At 43.1% G+C, this 17,551-nt stretch overlaps 1 protein-coding gene across 2 annotated transcripts in view; it reads left to right on the top strand.

The window, feature by feature from the left end:
• The window catches only part of Dna2 (DNA replication helicase/nuclease 2), a 36,613-nt gene extending 25,907 nt beyond the window's left edge, over positions 1 to 10,706 (top strand). For both annotated transcript variants that reach the window (XM_070020970.1, XM_070020971.1), the window contains exons 16-21: positions 167 to 256; positions 340 to 544; positions 3,340 to 3,429; positions 5,002 to 5,184; positions 7,488 to 7,633; positions 8,640 to 10,706. In XM_070020970.1, the coding sequence (XP_069877071.1) occupies positions 167 to 256; positions 340 to 544; positions 3,340 to 3,429; positions 5,002 to 5,184; positions 7,488 to 7,633; positions 8,640 to 8,709 (784 nt within the window). In that variant the 3' untranslated portion in view covers positions 8,710 to 10,706. The remainder of the gene's footprint in view (positions 1 to 166; positions 257 to 339; positions 545 to 3,339; positions 3,430 to 5,001; positions 5,185 to 7,487; positions 7,634 to 8,639) is intronic.
• Positions 10,707 to 17,551: the final 6,845 nt, after the last annotated feature.

The raw sequence follows: 17,551 nt of genomic DNA on the forward strand, positions 1-17,551 counted from the left end.
TTCCTGTGCTCAAGGCATCTTTCTGCCCCTCATTCTACTTTAACCTCCTCAGCAGCTGGGACCTATATGCCACCCCATCTGGCCTTATGTTTCAATTGAAAACTGTCTTCTTTTTAAGGAGCACTGTGTGTGTATATTGAAAAACTTGAATTTGATTTTTTGGCAGAGCTCTTGGCATGAGCGAAAGTTTATTCAAGAGGCTAGAGAAGAATAAGGACGCTGTCGTACAATTAACTGTGCAGTACAGAATGAATAGGTATTTATAAATGTTCCCTGTGAGTGGTTCTCCTGTTTGCTTTTGTCTACCAAAGCTAAGATTATTTTCTGCAATTCTTTTAGCAAAATTATGTCCTTAAGTAATAAGCTGACCTATGAAGGGAAGCTGGAGTGTGGATCAGATAAAGTGGCCAACGCTGTGATTAGCCTGCCTAACTTCAAAGACGTGAAGCTGGAGCTGGAATTTTATGCTGATTATTCTGATAGTCCTTGGCTAGTTGGAGTATTTGAGCCAAACTATCCTGTTTGTTTTCTTAATACGGACAAGGTAAAAAGATTTTTTTAAAAAGTTTTTCCCCTCTTATGACAATATTTAAATGTCTCAGCTTGCATCAATATTCTTTGTTGGATTTTGTCAATCAAGGGCAAACTAGCTCTGCTTCTGATTCCTCTACATAAAGGTTTTTACTTCAGTTGGCTCAGGTATCTTTGGGAGATTTAGTCCAGCGGTTGGTGGATGTCAAAATTGACTTGGTTTGGGTACTGGTGGTTCACTCTTTTTTTTGTGTGGGGGGGGTCCGGTCGTGGGGCCTGAACTCTGGACCTGGGTGCTGTCCCTCAGCTCTTCAGCTCAAGGCTAGTACTCTACCACTTGAGCCACAGCGCCACTTCCGGCTTTTTTTCTTTTTGCTTATGTGGTGCTGAGGAATCGAACCAAGAGCCTCAGGCATGCAAGGCAAGTGCTCTACCACTGAGCCACCTTCCCAGCCCCTTAAAGTTAAACTTTAATCTCCAGAAGTGGAATGGTGGTAGAGCACTAGCCTTGAGCAAAAAAAGCTCAGGGACAGTGACCCAGCCCAGAGTTCAAGCTCCAAGACTGCAGTTTATGTGTGCGAGCACGCATGCGCACGCACAATAATAAATTGACTTTGTTTTCATCACTGGGAATTGAACCTAGGGCCTTGAGCAGGCTAAGTATCCAACCACTGAGCTATATCCCCATTCCCAAACTGAATTTTTTTTTTTTTGCCAGTTGTGGGACTTTAACTCAGGGCCTGGGCACTGTCCCTGAGTTTTTTTTGCTCAAGGCTCTACCACTTGAGCCACAGTGCCACTTCCAGCTTTTTCTGAGGATGTAGTACTGAGGAATTGAACCCAGGTCTTCCTGCAGGCTACACAAGCACCCTACTAAGCCACCTTCCCCGCCCTGACATTAAAAATGGTACTGGGGTTCGAACTCAGGGCTTAAGAGGTACTAGGCAAATATTCTGCTACTTGAGCCACGCCTTCAGTTCCTTTTGCTTTTAGTTATTTTTCAGATAGGTTTTTGAATTTTTGCCCAGAACAGGTGTGGGATCTGAATCTCCTACCCTCCTTTCTTCCAGAGTACCTGGGGAGACGGGAACACACTGACACACAGTTTACTTGTGGAGATTGAGTCTTACTAACTTCTTGGATTGGCCTTAAGCCTTAATCCTTTTAATTTTTACCTCTTAAGTAAATGACCCCATGCCAACAAACAGTCCACATGGATGTTCCATACCTGTGATCCCAGCTACAAGGCAGGAATTTATAAGATGACCTAGGTCTGAAGCTGCCTCCAGACAAAAATCAAAGACCCTATCTAGAAACAAATAACTGTAAAACCACAAATGGACTGGGAACATGGCGCAAGTGGGAAAACACCTACCTAGCAAATGTAAGGCCCTGAATTCATACTCCAGTATTGTCAAAAATAAAAAGGTTAAGAAGGACTAGCTTTTAGAGCTAGAAATGGTGGCTCACACCTATAATCCTAGCACTCTAGAGGTTGAGGCAGGAGGATGGAGAAGTTGAAGGCAGCCTGGACTACATAGTGAGACCCTATCTTAAAAACAGAAGAAAAAAATAAAAATAAAAGTATTTGATTTTATGTTAAAGCCTAAAAGATTGGCTTGGAGAAATTTCACAAACCATTATCATTTTGGTGGGGGTGTGTGCAGGGGGCATAGAGGCATATCTGAAGTGTAGAGTTCTTGCCTAGAACGTACAGGCCCTAAGTTCAAACCCCCCACTACTAGAGGGGAAAAAATCTGCTGCTTTTATAAAACAGTTCTAGTTTACTAATTGTAATTTAGCTGTTTACTTCACCAGGATTGTTATGTTTTTTATTTTTGCTACTCAGGTTGCCTTACCCTTAGGATTCCAAATAAGTTTTATTAAAGATGATGGAGGTTGGGGCTGGGAAGGTGGCTCAGTGGTAGAGTACTTGCCTTGCCCCTGGGTTCAATTCCTCAGCACCACATAAGCAGAAAAAGCTGCAAGTGGCGCTGTGGCTCAAGTGGCAGAGCGCTAGCCTTGAGCTGAAGAGATGAGGGACAGTGCCCAGGCCCTACAACCAACAAAAAATAAAATTTAAGAAAAAAAATGTATATATACGATAGCGGTTGCCTAATAATAGAGCAGCCCTTGGAGAGTCTAGTAGAGCTTGGGGACTTTTTTTTTTTCTGTGTTACCTATATAAAAGTCACAAGAAAACATAAAGAGCTTTGACATTAGAGCCAGAGCTTGGTTTGAATTGTGGATGTGTGGATTTATTGAGAGGTCATGGGCAAGTCACTGTCTTTTCTGTCCGATTCCTGTATAATGGGAGGTGACAGAGTAAAGCATGGATGCGTGGTGTAGAGTGGGCCTTGCTAGAAGTGGTGCCTGGGTCCCCCTTTCCCTGTGTGTTGCTTCCTCAGCTCTTTACTCATGTACATGCATGTGCATACATGCGCGCCAGTACTGGCGTTGAACTCATGCCCTTGTGCTATCCTTAACTTTTTCTATGAAGGTTAACACGGTCACTTCTGGCTTTTTACTGGTGAACTGGAGATAGGAGGTCTCACAGGTGTGTCTAAACTGTCTTCAAACTGGGATTCTCGATCTCAGCCTCCTGAGTAGCTAGGATTATAGTTATGAGCCACCAGTTCCTGACTCTGATTTACTAATTTTCTGTTGCTGCCTTCACCTTCTGCTATGAAGACAGCATCTTTCTTGTATCTGCAGATCTTGGAGTAAAATCTTGCTGGGAAACTGGGCATTCCCAGAACTCTTTAACTTGGGAGATGTTATAAACAAGCTACATATTTTTCTACTTAGGTTCCAGCACCTGAGCAAGTGGAAAAAAGTGGTGTGAGCAACTTAACAGAGGCCCAAATCATAGTTTTCCTGACGTCAATTTTTATTAAGGTAATTGAGAATGTTCAAGGCTAATCAGTATGCAGGTACAGAGCACTTGTGCAATATTTGAGATCTGGGATTAACTCTTGTTTATGACGACAATGGGCCTAAAACCCATAGTGTTTATTTGGAAAAAAACTTGTCTCAGACAGGTAATTTTTTTTTAATGGCATTTAGGGTTTCCCTTGAGGATAATTTCAAAACACCCTTGAGCCAATTTGATAGGGTGTTGGCAGCTTCTGTATCAGGTGTATGCAGTGAAAGGCATTCGGAAGGTGGTAGCTTTGAGTGGCAGTACTTCTTTTAGGTGATATACAGACCACTGTGCTCTAAAAGCTGCAGGAGCAATGGCCAAGTATTTGTTTCTTTTCTTTTATATATGATTTTTCCTTGTAAAAATACTGTGCAGAGGGGTTACAGTTACATGAGTGAGGTAATAAGTACATTTCCTGTCGAGCATTGTCATCACCTCCTTTGTTTTTCTATATAATTTTTTATTGTGATTAAGTAATTACATAAATTTCACAAATTTCAAAGTATTGTGAGATAGTAATACACATTCTAACCTTCATGAGGCAAATGGTCCTTATTGTGGTCTACAGAGTTTGTGAATTCTATGAGCTTAGACACTACAACTATTTCTTCCACACGGAGTGGTATGTACATTTCTTTCCTTTTGCTTAGTGTTAGCTGTTCCCTCTGTCCCTCTCAATCCTTCCTCCCATCGCTGCCCTTGAGTTGCTTAGTTTGTTTTCATTAATGCCCAATGCAGCATTGATGGCCCCTCTGTTGTATGTTTTCCCCTGTTTCCCTCTGATTCTGTGTCCTCCTCCTAGCTTCCCTCAGATGTACGCATATATATAGCTTATATGTGGTCAACAACATGAGGTCATTAGTAATGATTTGACAAGATGAATGGAGGTCCTATGTTTCTTGAGTCCTGTTTACTTTGTTGTAGCTCCTTGCATTTTGTATTTAACATCCACATATCAGGGAGACCATATGCCATTTGTCTCTTTGCTGTTGGCTTACCTCGCTTAATGATTTTTTCTAGTTCTATCCATTTCCCTGCAAATGCCATTATTTTGTCCTTTCTAATGGCTGCCTAATATTCCATTGTATATAGGTACCATAATTTGTGGATCCATTAAGTATTTGTTTCTTTATGAGAAATGAGGATATTTATTTATTTACTTATTGCCAGTCCTCGGGTTTGAACTCTGGGCCTGGGTGCTGTCCCTGGGCTCCCTTTACTCAAGGCAAGCACTCTATCACTTGAGCCACAGCACCACTTCTGGCTTTTTCTGGGATTAATTGGAAATAAAGAGTCTCTTGGACTTTCCTGCCCCAGGTGGGTTCGAACCATGATCCTCAGATCTCAGCCTTCTGAGTAACTAGAAGCCACTGGTTCTCCACTGGACATTGGTTTAGAGCAAATGTAATGCTTGTATACTCAGATAAGAGTACCTATTGTGAACATCAGTTGGGCAGATAATGTAAACCTGTAGCTTAATAAATTCAGCAAAGTTTAAAGGACTTAAAAATCAGGATTTTTCATTTTAAATGTGTCCTCTTCCATAGGCTGGTTGTCATCCCTCTGATATTGGTATAATTGCACCATATCGTCAGCAGTTAAAGATCATCAATGATTTATTGGCACATTGTTCTGTTGGGATGGTGGAAGTTAATACAGTGGACAAATACCAAGGAAGAGATAAAAGAATCATCCTGGTGTCTTTTGTCAGAAGTAATAAGGACGGAACTGTAAGTTCATTGCAGTTTTGCATTTGCTTCTGATTCTTTTGTGGCAGTTCTCTATTTCTCTCTCTGTTTCCTCTTACTTTTTGCTGGATTTTTTTGTTTTCTTTTGGTGGTGCTAATGTTTGACCTCTGGGCCTTGCCTTTCTTAGTCAGGCCTCAAACCTTGTGCCAGTTAGGCACAAAGCAAAGCAAATAAGCAAAAATGTACACATACATGAAATTTAACATCTTAACCCATTTACACTATATAGTTCAATAGTATTAGGATGTTCTCACTGCTCTTTAAGAGATCTACAGATCAGGAACTTGTGGTTCATTCCTGTAATCCTAGCTACTCTAGAGGCTGAGATCTGAAAATTGAGGTTCAAAGCCAGCCCAGGCAGTCCATGAGACTCCTATCTCTAGTTAACCAACAAGAAGTCAAAAGCGGAGCAGTGTCTCAAGTGGTAGAGCGCTAACCTTGAGCACAAAAGCTCAGGAACCGCCCAGGTCCTGATTCCAAGCTCCAGGACTGTCCCTCACCTCCCCCCCAAAAAAAAGAAAAGAGAAGAAAATCTGTAGGAGCTCTGCAGTTTGCGAAGCTATAACTCTTTCCTCTTTGCCATTGTACATCACTATCATTCTACTTCCTATCTCTGAATGTGACTATCTAGTGCCTTACATAAGTGTAATCATACAGTATTTGTCTTTTTGCGACTGGAGTATAGTACTTAGGTTCATTCATATTATAGCAAGAAATAACACTTCCTTTTTAAAGCTGAATAATGTTTCATTATTTAGATATATTTATCCATTCACTTTTGGATCAACATTTGTGTTGCCTTCCCTCGTGGCTACTTTACTTCCTGGATACTGCATTTGAGCCTTAAAAAAAAAAACCATTGTTTTGTCGGTTGCAGGGCTTGCACTCAGGGCCTGGGTGCTGTCCCTGAGTTCTTTTGCTTAAACCTAGTGTTATACCACTTTGAGGCACAGCACCACTTTTGGTTTTTGAGTGGTTAATTGGAGTTAAGAGTCTCAGGGACTTTTCTGCCCAGGCTGGCTTTGAACAGTGATCCTCAGAGCTCAGGCTCCTGAGTAGCTAGGATTACAGGTTTGAGCCAGTAATTCAGTGCCCAGCAGTTGTTTTTCTTTTTTAACTGTTTTTTTTTTTTAACATTATAATCAAGTAGATTATTTCATTATAACACTTGTTAACTTCAAGATAGTAATTTACTGGCAGCTACCTAAGTGAGACTCCTTGAGCACTATCTCAGTTTGGGTAGATAAATACTATGATTAATGAACTCCAATTATAGGGGCAAAGTTACTGTACAGTAGGTCTCCAAATACACACACACACACACACACACACACACACACAAAGTTACTGTACAGTAGGTCTCCAAATACACACACACACACACACACACACCCTTCTTTTTTTTTTTTTGGTTGGTTGTGGGGCTTGAACTCTGGGCTGACGCTGTCCCTGTGTTCTTTAGCTCAAGGCGAGTGCTCTACCACTTGAGCCACAGTGCCAGTTCTGGTTCTCTAGTGGTTTATTGGAGATAAGAGTCTCACCGACTTTCCTGCCCGGACTAGCTTTGAACCACGATCCTCAGATCTCAGCTTCCTGAGTAGCTAGGAATTACAGGCGTGAGCCACCAGTGCCCAGCTCCATATATATATATGTATGTATGTATGTATGTATATATATATTTTTTAAGTATTTTTAAGTACCTAGGTACCTTGAAATGCATAAGACCTCCTTTTGGTATAATATATGAGTTAGCTTAATTTCTCTGGCATTTGCCACTGTTAACTGATTTTTAATGTTCTTTTTCCTTGCTTTTTTTTGTTGATGTTGTTTTATGTGGTACCAAGGAATCAAACCCACGGCCTCATACATTCTAGGCAAGCACTCTACCACTAAGCTACATTCCCAGACTCTATTTGAGGCATTTTAAACACAAAGGCTTTATACTTCTAAATATGGAAATCCAGATTCTTTTGGTTTTGCTGCTTTTATCCCTAATTCATTTTTCTTGAGTGTATTAATACATTTATATGGCTGTTAAAATGTCCATCTTGAAACTACTTCTCTATTCCTCATCTACTTAGTCTGCCTGGAATTTTAAACATGTTCATGAATCTTTCTTGTAGTCTATTTTAAAACTAGAGAAGCAGCCAGATGTGATGGTCCATGCCTAAAATCTTAAAAAACAAAAAAGGGAGGGAGCATTTTAAGACAAAACTATGTTCTTTGTCAGAACAAGCTAAAAAAAACCAAAACTCTCAAACAATTGAAAATTATATTTTTTCAGCTTGGTGAACTCCTGAAAGATTGGCGACGTCTTAATGTCGCTATAACCAGAGCCAAACACAAACTGGTTCTGGTGGGGTGTGAGCCCTCACTGAAGCGGTACCCTCCGATGGACAAGATGCTGTCCTACCTGTCCTTGGAAAAGTCCATATCCTTGTCCTGTGTGTGTGTGGGGGGGTCATGTTGGCTGAGGCTACTGCGTTTATGTGCATGTATGAGTTGAGACTCAGTATCTTGGGTTTTCTATGGGGATCATTCACAGAGTGAGCTGGGAATGAGAAAGAGAACACTGTACAGGGAGTCATATTAAGGCAGCAGTAAGAAATGAAGGGAAAGGAGGGAGGAGGCCTGTGAAATGAAAAAGAGAGATAGCGAGACATTGAGACGTGGTATAATCTGTCACCCCAGAACCAGCATGCATATGGGAGCTGCTTGTTTCTTCTGGTTCTTTTTTTTTTTTTGTCCGCCGTGGAGCTTGAACTCTGGGCCTGGGCGTTGTCCCTCAGCTCTTCAGCTCAAGGCGAGCGCTCTACCACTTGAGCCACAGCGCCACTTCTGGTTTTCTGGTGGTTTATTGGAGATAGGAGTCTCACGGTCTCTCCTGCCCAGGCTGGCTTTGAACCGTGATCCTCAGATCTCAGTCTCCTGAGTAGCTAGGATTACAGGCGTGAGTCACCAGTGCCAGGCAAAGAGGAGTCTTTTTTTTTTTTTTTTTTTTTTTTTGCCGGTAATGGGGCCTGAACTCTGGGTCTGGGTGCTGCCCCTCAGCTCTTCAGCTCAACGCTAGCGCTCTACCACTGGAGCCACAGGGCCACTTCCGGCTTTTTCTGTTTATATGGTGCTGAGGAATTGAACCCAGCGCCTCATGCTTGCAAGGCAAGCACTCTACCACTGAGCCACCTTCCCAGCCCCTCTTCTGGTTCTTTCCCCGCAAGCGCAGGCCTAAATTGAAACCCCAAAACCACAAGAAAAAAAACCCACAAAAAACAAAATGAATCTTATTGCTAAAGCACATAATTATCTGTAGAACATCATAATGATCTTCATATTTTTTGTATTCCTGTAAGCCAAAATGCAAAATATGAAATGATGTCATAAGTGTTTTTTTTTGGTAAGTATTCTGTGTTAAATATATATTCCTTGATTCATTTTACATCATTGATCTTCCATCAAGAGAACATGAAAGTCTCTGTTACATACTGGGGGATTTTCAAAAAAAATAAAACATCCTTGTTTTCCTGGCCTTTTTGTACTTAGCAAGGGGCCTTCTAGCTGAGGTCTAATACTGTAACTTCTGTTTACTGCAATAGCAGCACTTGTTAAGCTCTAAAGTTGACTTTTACCCAAATGTTATGGATGATGTATATGTACTCTTGCATAGTTCCAGTTTTTTATTTTCTACTTTTTGACATGATCATATTAAACACAAAATTCTGTCAACATATAGGACATTTAACCATATTTAAGAACAACTATTCTGGGTGCTGGTGGCTCACACCTGTAGTCCTACCTACTCAGGAGGCTGAGATCTGAGAATTGAGGTTCAAAGCTAGCCAGGGCAGGAAAGATTGTGAGACTTTTATCTCTTATCTCCAATGGATCACCAGAAAACCGAAAGTGGTGCTGTGGCTCAAGCTAGCCTTGAGCTGAAGAGCTGAAGAGCTAAGGGACAGCGCCCAGGCCCAGAGTTCAAGCCCAGTACCCACAACAACAACAACAACAACAAAACAGAAAAGAACAGCTATATTTCTGGGTGCTGGAGGCTCCTGCCTGTAATTCTGCTCAAGAGGCTGAGATCTGAGGGCCGTGGTTCAAAGCCAGCCTGGGTAGAAAAGTCCGTGAGACAATTATCTCCAATAAACCACTCAGAAAAAGCCTGAAGTGGCTCTGTGGCTCAACTGGTAGACCTCTAGCCTTGAATACAGTGAGGCTCAAGGACAGTGTCCAAGCCTTGAGTTTAAAAAAAAGAACAGCTATCACCTAAACTGTGGGAAGTATATAGTTATTTCAACTATATTTTCATATGACCTAGAAAAAATTGGATAAAACTTTTGCCAGCTTTGTATTTAACTGATAGTTGAGCTTTCGAAAAAATTTATTTATTTGATTTTTCAGTGATTATCATGAATGATAATTTGCAAAGCTAGATAAGAAAAGTCAGTTTGTAAGCTGGGCACCAAGTGCTAAGGACACTGAGCTGTGAGAAATGAGGTTCCCATGCAGACAAATACTCAAGACTCTTATCTCCAGTTAGCTGGCAAAAAATCAAAGTAAGAGGCATAGCTCAAGTGAAAGAGCAGCACCAGGAACCTAAGAGCTGAGCGGGAGTGCAGAAGTCAATTTGTTGCCGGGTACTGATGGCTCATGCCTGTAATCCTACTACTCGGGGCTGAGATCTGAGGATCGGGGTTTGAAGCCAGCCTGGGCAGAAAAGTCCCCATGAGACTCTTATCTCCAATGAGCCACTCAAAAATTGGAAGTGGCACTGTGGTTCCAAGTGGTAGATTGCTAGTCTTGAGTACTAAGAGGCTCAGGGACAGTGCCCAGGCCCTAATAAGTTCAAGCCCCATAAACAACAACAACAACTACAAAAGTCGATTTGTTTCTATTGTCTGACCTCAGTCTTAGGCTGCTGGAACACAGATGGGATTCTTCTCTGAGTTCAGAGGTCCCTGATCCAAAGGCCATTTTTCTGAGTTTTTTTGATTTTGCTTATTAATATCAGATATGCTTTCACTTAAACCATACTTGAAATAATAACTTACAAACTGCCTACATTGAATGAATTCCTTATTCTCCTCTATGACCCTTTTCGAGTTTTCAGTGTTCAATATTTCAGAATTCTAGAGAATTTGATATAAAAGAAAATAATTATTCCTCTTTAGAGATTTTTTTTTCCCCTTAATTGATGACAAAGCATATCCACATTTTCACTCATGTTTGTCTCTTTAGGGGCATTGCTCAGTTGTCCCTTTTTGTGTAAAGATGTTCTGTGTCATACATTACCTCACCATGATTGTCTTTGGTTTGGGGACAGGTCAGAGCTCAGGGCCTCCATGTTCCTGAGGGAGAGTCTTTTTACTTTTTTTTTTTTTTTTTAGTGAATGTTAGTTGTTCCGTTTACCTTTTGTTTTTTAGTGACTATCTGAAGGTTTTATTTAATAAATTGTTTTGTACTTCTAGATCTTGCTGTGTTACTCATTGTTAGTAGCAACTAATGGCTGGCTTCAGTGTTGCCCAGTGTTCTTGTCAGTGGTTGTTTCAGACCGTGAGGGGCAGAGGAAGCTGCTGCCAGATGGGTGGCATACATGCTCACTGTTAGGTGTTAGATGTGAGCACCCAGCCATTTAACTACCTGAAAGAACTAGGGCATGTCTCCTTACATAGAGTGCTAAGAATCAGAGGCTTGGGGTGTTAGCAATTAAGCCCAGGTTGGGACTAGTGGAAGCTGACCTCTGAGCAGAACACTGTTTTGATGTTAGTAGGCAGATGTCTGACGTCACTGTGAAGTTCCATATCAAAGGACTACTAGCCTATTTGAGCCTTCACTTGTGAAACTGGAACTTTCACACTGGAAGACAGCATGAGGTTTGAAATGGAGGAAAAACCTGAGGAATCTCTCAAGATTTAACTATTAGTTCCTGCAAAGCCCTCTAGCTATGGCTGCTTCTCCTACAGCTCACATCGCCTGCTCTTAGTTCAGTAACTCCAAAAAACAACTATTTTAATTTTAGTACTTGGGAGGCTGAGGGCTGGAGGATTGTGAGTTTGAGGCCAGTCTGAGCTATACAGCAAGACTGTTTCAACAGACAAATAGCTGGGTGCCAGTGGCTCATGCCTGTAATACTAGCTACTTAAGGAGGCTGATATTTGAGGATTGTAGTTCAAAGCTAGCCCAGACAGAAAAGTCCCAGCGAGACTCCAGTTAACCACTCAAAACCTAGAAGTACAGCTGTGGCTCCAAGTGGTAGACCACTAGTGTTGAGCAAAAAGAGCTCAGTGACAGCACCTAGGCCCTGAGTCTATGTTTGAAGATTACCACCACCACACCAACAAGAAATCCAACAAACAAAACAACCTACTAGGGCTGGGAAGGTGGTTCAGTGGTAGAGTGCTTGCCTTGCATGCAGGAAGCCCTGGGTTCCATTCCTCAGCACCACATAAGCAGAAAAAAAGAAAAAGCCAGAAGTGGTGCTGTGGCTTAAGTGGTAGAGAGCTAGCCTTGAGCTGAAGAGCTGAGGGACAGCGCCCAGGCCCAGAGTTCAAGCCCAGGACTGGCCAAAAAACAAAAACCCCCCAACCTACTAATTTTAGAGTTATAGATAATGTTTCTGATACGTGGGTCATGATGCAGTTGAAATTTGATTGTGTAGTTGCAAGATGACCAATTCCTCCTTTTTTTTTTTTTGTCCATCATGGGGCTTGAACTCTGGGCCTGGGCACTGCCTCTGAGCTCTTCAGCTCAAGGTGAGCACTGTACCACTTGAGCCACAGTGCCACTTCTGCTTTTCTGGTGGTTAATTGGAGATATGAGTCTCAGACTTTCCTGTCCCAGTTGACTTTGAACCATGATCCTCAGATCTCAGATCTCAGATCTCAGATCCTCAGAGTAGCTTTTGGATTACAAGCATGAGCCACTGGCACCTGGCCAATTCCTTCTTGATTACCATCTTTTTCACCCATCAGAGTAGGGAAATCAACCTTCAAACCCTATCTTTCCCCAACTCTGGCAGAGAGACTTGCTCTCCAGCCAAGCATTAAGGGTATATATATACAGATATATATATATATATATATATATGTATATTTGTCGGTTGTGGGGCTTGAACTCTGGGCCTGAGTGCTGTTCCTCAGCTCTTCAGCTCAAGGCTAGTGCTCTACCGGTTTTCTAGTGGTTTATCGGAGATAAGAGTCTCACGGACTTTCCTGCCCGGCTTTGAACCACGATCCTCAGATCTCAGCCTCCTGAGTAGCTAGGATTACAGGTGTGAGCCACCAGCGCCCAGCTTTAAGGATATTTTTGGCTGCCTTGTCAATAAACCTTCTACTGTAAAACTTGATTTGAGACCACCCACAGTTCTGGGTTGATATTCAGAGCTCTGTATGATCTCACCTCCTCACCCTTGGATGTCACTTCCTCTCTCATTCCTTTTTTCCTCATCCCTCACTCTCAAGAGGTAGATCCTCCCTGAAGGTCTGTTTCTGCTCTGATTCATATTTTCTCTCTGTCTCTCTGTGTGTGTGTCTCTCTTTGCAGGTCCTAGGATTTGAACTCAGGACTTGGGCACTGTCCCTTAGCTGTTTTGCTTAAGGCTGACACTCTGCCACTTGTGCCACACTCCACTTCCATTTTCTTGGTTTTAATTAGAGATGAGAGTTTCACAGGCTTTCCTACTCAGGCTGACTTTGAACCTCATTTCTCAGCCTCTTGAGAAGCTAGAATTATAAGCGGGAGTTACTGGTGCCCATCTTCTGATTGTCTTTATTTTTTTCTTTCGTGTGGCGCTAGGGTTTGAGCCACACCCCGAGTCTAGTTCTTTTTCTGGCTTCAGCCATTATTTTTGTGGCTATTTACCAAACCTGTATCCCGCCCTTGATGCCTGCCAGATTCTAGTTATAGAACACCTTAATTTAGTTCCTGTCTTCAGAATTTTTTTTTTTTGGGGGGGGGTCCGGTTGTGGGGCCTGAACTCTGAGCCTGGGTGCTGTCCCTCAGCTCTTCAGCTCAAGGCTAGTGTTCTACCACTTGAGCCACAGCGCCATTTCTGGCTTTTTTCTTTTTGCTTATGTGGTGCTGAGGAATTGAACCAAGGGCCTCAGGCTTGCAAGGCAAGCGCTCTACCACTAAGCCACCTTCCCAGCCCCTTCAGAATATTTTTTTTTGGGTCCAGTCGTGGGGCCTGAACTCTGGGCCTGGGCGCCCTCAGCTCTTCAGCTCAAGGCTAGCGCTCTACCACTTGAGCCACAGCGCCACTTCCGGCTTTTTTCTTTTTTGCTTATGTGGTGCTGAGGAATCAAACCCAGGGCCTCAGGCATGCAAGGCAAGCGCTCTACCACTGAGCCAACTTCCCAGCCCCCCTTCAGAATATTTTTTGAGTACTTCAGATGTAGTAGTGAATCTGGAAATTTCCATTTTCATTTATTGCCTTCTTGTGATCCCTATCTCAGTAAATACCATCTCACAGTTCCTTTAGATTAAATGTCTTGCAATAATTTTCCTTTCTTTAGAACATTTTTTGCTTCTAATTATAGAAGAGTATATGACTTCAATGAGGGTTTTAAACACTACAGAATTTGGAAAATCCTCCTCCTCCTCCTCCTCCTCCTCCTCCTCCTCCTCCTCCTCCTCCTCCTCCTCCTCCTCCTCCTCCTCCTCCTCCTCCCCCCCTCCCCCTCCCCCTCCCCCTCCCCCTTCTCTCTTCCCTGGGCAGGCTTTGATAGCAGTCCACCTACTTCTGTCTCCAACATAACTGAGATGACAGGCATTTTCCCCATGCTGCCTTCAAGTCACATCCTTCTGATGACTGCCTTCTAAGCATCTGAGATTACATGTGTGAGTCACTGTACCTGGCTGGAAAATGAATTTTGGGCCCAGTGCCAGTGAATCATGCTGGAAAATGAATTTTGGGCCCAGTGCCAGTGAATCATGCCTGCAATCTTAGCTACTAAGGAGGCTGAGCGATGAGTATTGAAGTTCAAAGCCAGTCCTTGCAGGAAAGTCTGTGAGACTCATCTCCAATCAATCAGCAAAAAACCAGAAGTAGGGGTATAGCTCAAAGAGTAGGGTACCAGTTTTGAGTAAAAAAAGCTAAGGTACAACACCCCCGAGTTAAAGCATCAGTACCAGTACACAAAAAAAGAAAATAAATTTTTGACAATTTATATTTTTCATGTGTAGTTGATTGGATCTGTTCATGCAGCAAGCAGCAGCAACAGCTGGCCCATCTCTATCCTGGGTTTTCTGGGTAGATTGCTTGAGCTGTTATGCATTGAAACTAGCTTTGTGAGTCATTAGTTGTTTTTGCAAGTGTGACCTTGACAGGGAACTGGAAATGTTCAGTCTACGAGACCACAACTGGGTTATAACTTCTAGTTGGGAACTTTGTTACAGGTGGTTCAGCTTGTCCTGAATGTTGTCCTTGGATCACTTCTTTTTGACCTTGCTCTCAGATTTGTTCAGTGAGCCCTTGTCTTTGGCCCACTTTCTGGCATCTTTGTTCCTATTCAGTATTATAAAGTCCAGAAAATAGTTTCAACCATCTTGAAATTTGATACCAGCCCAGGTAGGAAAGTCCATGAGATTCTTCCTTTTTTTTTTTTTTGGTCAGTCGTGGAGCTTGAACCCTGGGCTTAGGCGCTGTCCCTGTGCTCTTCAGCTCAAAGTGAGTGCTCTACCACTTGAGCCACAGTACCAGTTCCAGTTTTCTAGTGGTTTATTGGAGATAAGAGTCTCACGGACTTTCCTGCCCAGGCTGGCTTTGAACTGTGATCCTCAGATCTCAGCCTCCTGAGTAGCTAGGATTACAGGCGTGAGCCACTGGCGCCTAGCTATCCATGAGATTATTTCCAGTTAATTACCAAAAAGCCAGCAATGGAGCCATGGCTCAAAGTGGTATAGTGCTAGCCTTGAGCATAAAAGCTCAGGGGACAGCACTCAGGCCCCAAGTTCAAGTCCCAGGACTGGCACCAAAAACAAAAACCCCAAACGATGCCGTCATCCTTTAGTAATTAACTGTGGTTTGGTATATTATTATCTAGATTGCTGTGTTTTGTTTTTGCCAGTTCCAGGTCTTGAACTCAGGGCCTTCCACTAGCTTCACTTGCTTGCTGAGCTGAAACTCCACCACTTGAGCCATGTCTCCTGCCCTGCTTTTTGTTGGTTGTTTTGGAGATGGAATCAAGCAAACTTTTCTGCTCTGTCTGGCTTGGAACCACAATCTTCCAAGTCCTAGTTAGGATTATAGGTGTGAGCTGCTGGCATTAGCTATTGAGAAAAGTTCTGAAGACAATTTGGCTTTAGTCAGGTAAAAGAAAGCCTTACCTGATTTCCCAGTATTTGTAGACTTAGAGATTTACTCATGCGCAGATGGATGTGCTACCTGGCAACACTTGGAACCTGGAAACTCTCTATGGACTTGTATGAATCTCAAACATGTGCCAATGTGCAAAAGAAATAAGTAACAAAGTCATGCAGTATTCCATTTGTGGGAAGTTTATAAACAGGCAAGAATAAGCTTCATTGTTTGGAGGCACATATCTAGGTTGGTGGTGATAGTGCAAAAAAAACAAGGACATGAGATCTGAGGATCACTGTTCAAAGCCAGTTGGGGCAGGAAAATCCATGAGACTTATCTCCAATAAACCACTAGAAAACCAGAAGTGGTTCAGTGGCTCAAGTGGTAGAGCATTTGCCTTGAGCTGAAGAGCACATGGAGAGCACCCAAGCCCAGAGTTCAAGACCCACCACCAACCAACACCCCCCCCCCCCAAAAAAAAACAAACAATAGGGTTTACCTCGGGAAAAGCTGGTTGGGGTTTGGGTCCTTTCCTGAGAGGGTGGCTGTGTTTCACACTTAATCTATGCCACTATTGTTTATTTATTTATTTATTTATTTTTAGTGTCATGGGGCCTGAACTCTGGGCCTGGGCGCTGTCCCTCAGCTCTTCAGCTCAAGGCTAGCGCTCTACCACTTGAGCCACAGCGCCACTTCTGGCTTTTATTTTTCTGCTTATGTGGTGCTGAGGAATCGAACCCAGGGCCTCATGCATGCAAGGCAAGTGCTCGACCACTGAGCCTCCTTCCCAGCCCGCCACTATTGATTTTATAAGTAAATCTTCTGTGCCTATACTGGGGCTTTAACTTTTGGTACTGTCTCTTAGGTTTTTGTGTGTTTTTGGTATTGTTTTCTTCTGCTCCAGGTTAGTGCTCTACCATCTGAGCCACAGCTTAAGCCATGGCTCTACGTCTGACTTTTTGGTAGTTAATTGGAGATAAGAGTCTCTTGGAGGGCTGGGAAGGTGGCTCAGTGGTAGAGTGCTTGCCTTGCATGCCTGAGGGTTCCATTCCTCAGCACCACATAAACAGAAAAAGCTGGAAGTGGCGCTGTGGCTCAAGCGGTAGAGCGCTTGCCTTGAGCTGAAGAGCTGAGGGACAGCGCCTAGGCCCAGAGTTCAGGTCCACGACCAGCAAAAAAAAAAAAAAAAAAAAAAAAGTCTCATGGACATTCCTGTCTAGGTTGGCTTTGAACCACAGTCTTCAGATCTTAGCCTCCTGAATACCTAGATTTACAGGCATACACTGCATGAAACTGCATTTTTATCCACATATGATTAATTCAGAAAAATTTAAAAACAGAAAGCATAGTACTAGACCTTGATACTGGCCAAACTAATAAAGAGAAAAAACATTGCCTTTTTTTGTGAAATACTGTCCAACAATTCCCAGTTGTAACTCAGGGCCCTACCCAAGTACTGGTATTTTTCTAGCCTAATTACAGTCTAAACAGCTGAAAATCTGAAAAAGTAAATAGCTTAAATGTTTTTTCCCAAATGAATACAACTCAAACCGAGTGTCATCTGACTATTGTTTCGTTGTTTTGTTTTCCCCCTTCCTGAAATGAGAAAGCACTGCCTTTCCCCCTCCCCCTCCTCGTCTCCTTCTCTTGATTAATGAGATCATTGCTCATTGCTTCTTACAAACCAGGGTATTAACTGATTTAAATGTGATTTGGATGTAATTTCTGAGCGGACCTCTATGCACTGTTAATTTTGTCGGATTTTCTGAAAGCTCTCCATCTGGGAAGACCGAAGCCGAGCATTTCGATGCACTGATGGAGCCCAGCCCCTCCATGGAGGTGGCTCCAATCTCCTTCCCATCCAGTCTGCTCTCTGATCCTGTCCCTGTCCCCCTGAGTCGCCTGCCCGGTGCACCCCGTGCACCTGTCCGGGTGGGCTGGAAATGCCTGGGGGCGGGGCGGGGCGGGGCGGGGGGGTCTCCGGGGAGGGCTGCGCGGGGTCCTCCCGCCGCCGGGGGCGCTGTGGCCTCCGCGAGCCGGAGCAGCTGCC

The sequence above is a fragment of the Dipodomys merriami genome, unplaced genomic scaffold, assembly GCF_024711535.1.
Source record: "Dipodomys merriami isolate MVZ:Mamm:240054 unplaced genomic scaffold, mDipMer1.0.p SCAF_14, whole genome shotgun sequence".
In the NCBI taxonomy this organism is placed as follows: domain Eukaryota; kingdom Metazoa; phylum Chordata; class Mammalia; order Rodentia; family Heteromyidae; genus Dipodomys; species Dipodomys merriami.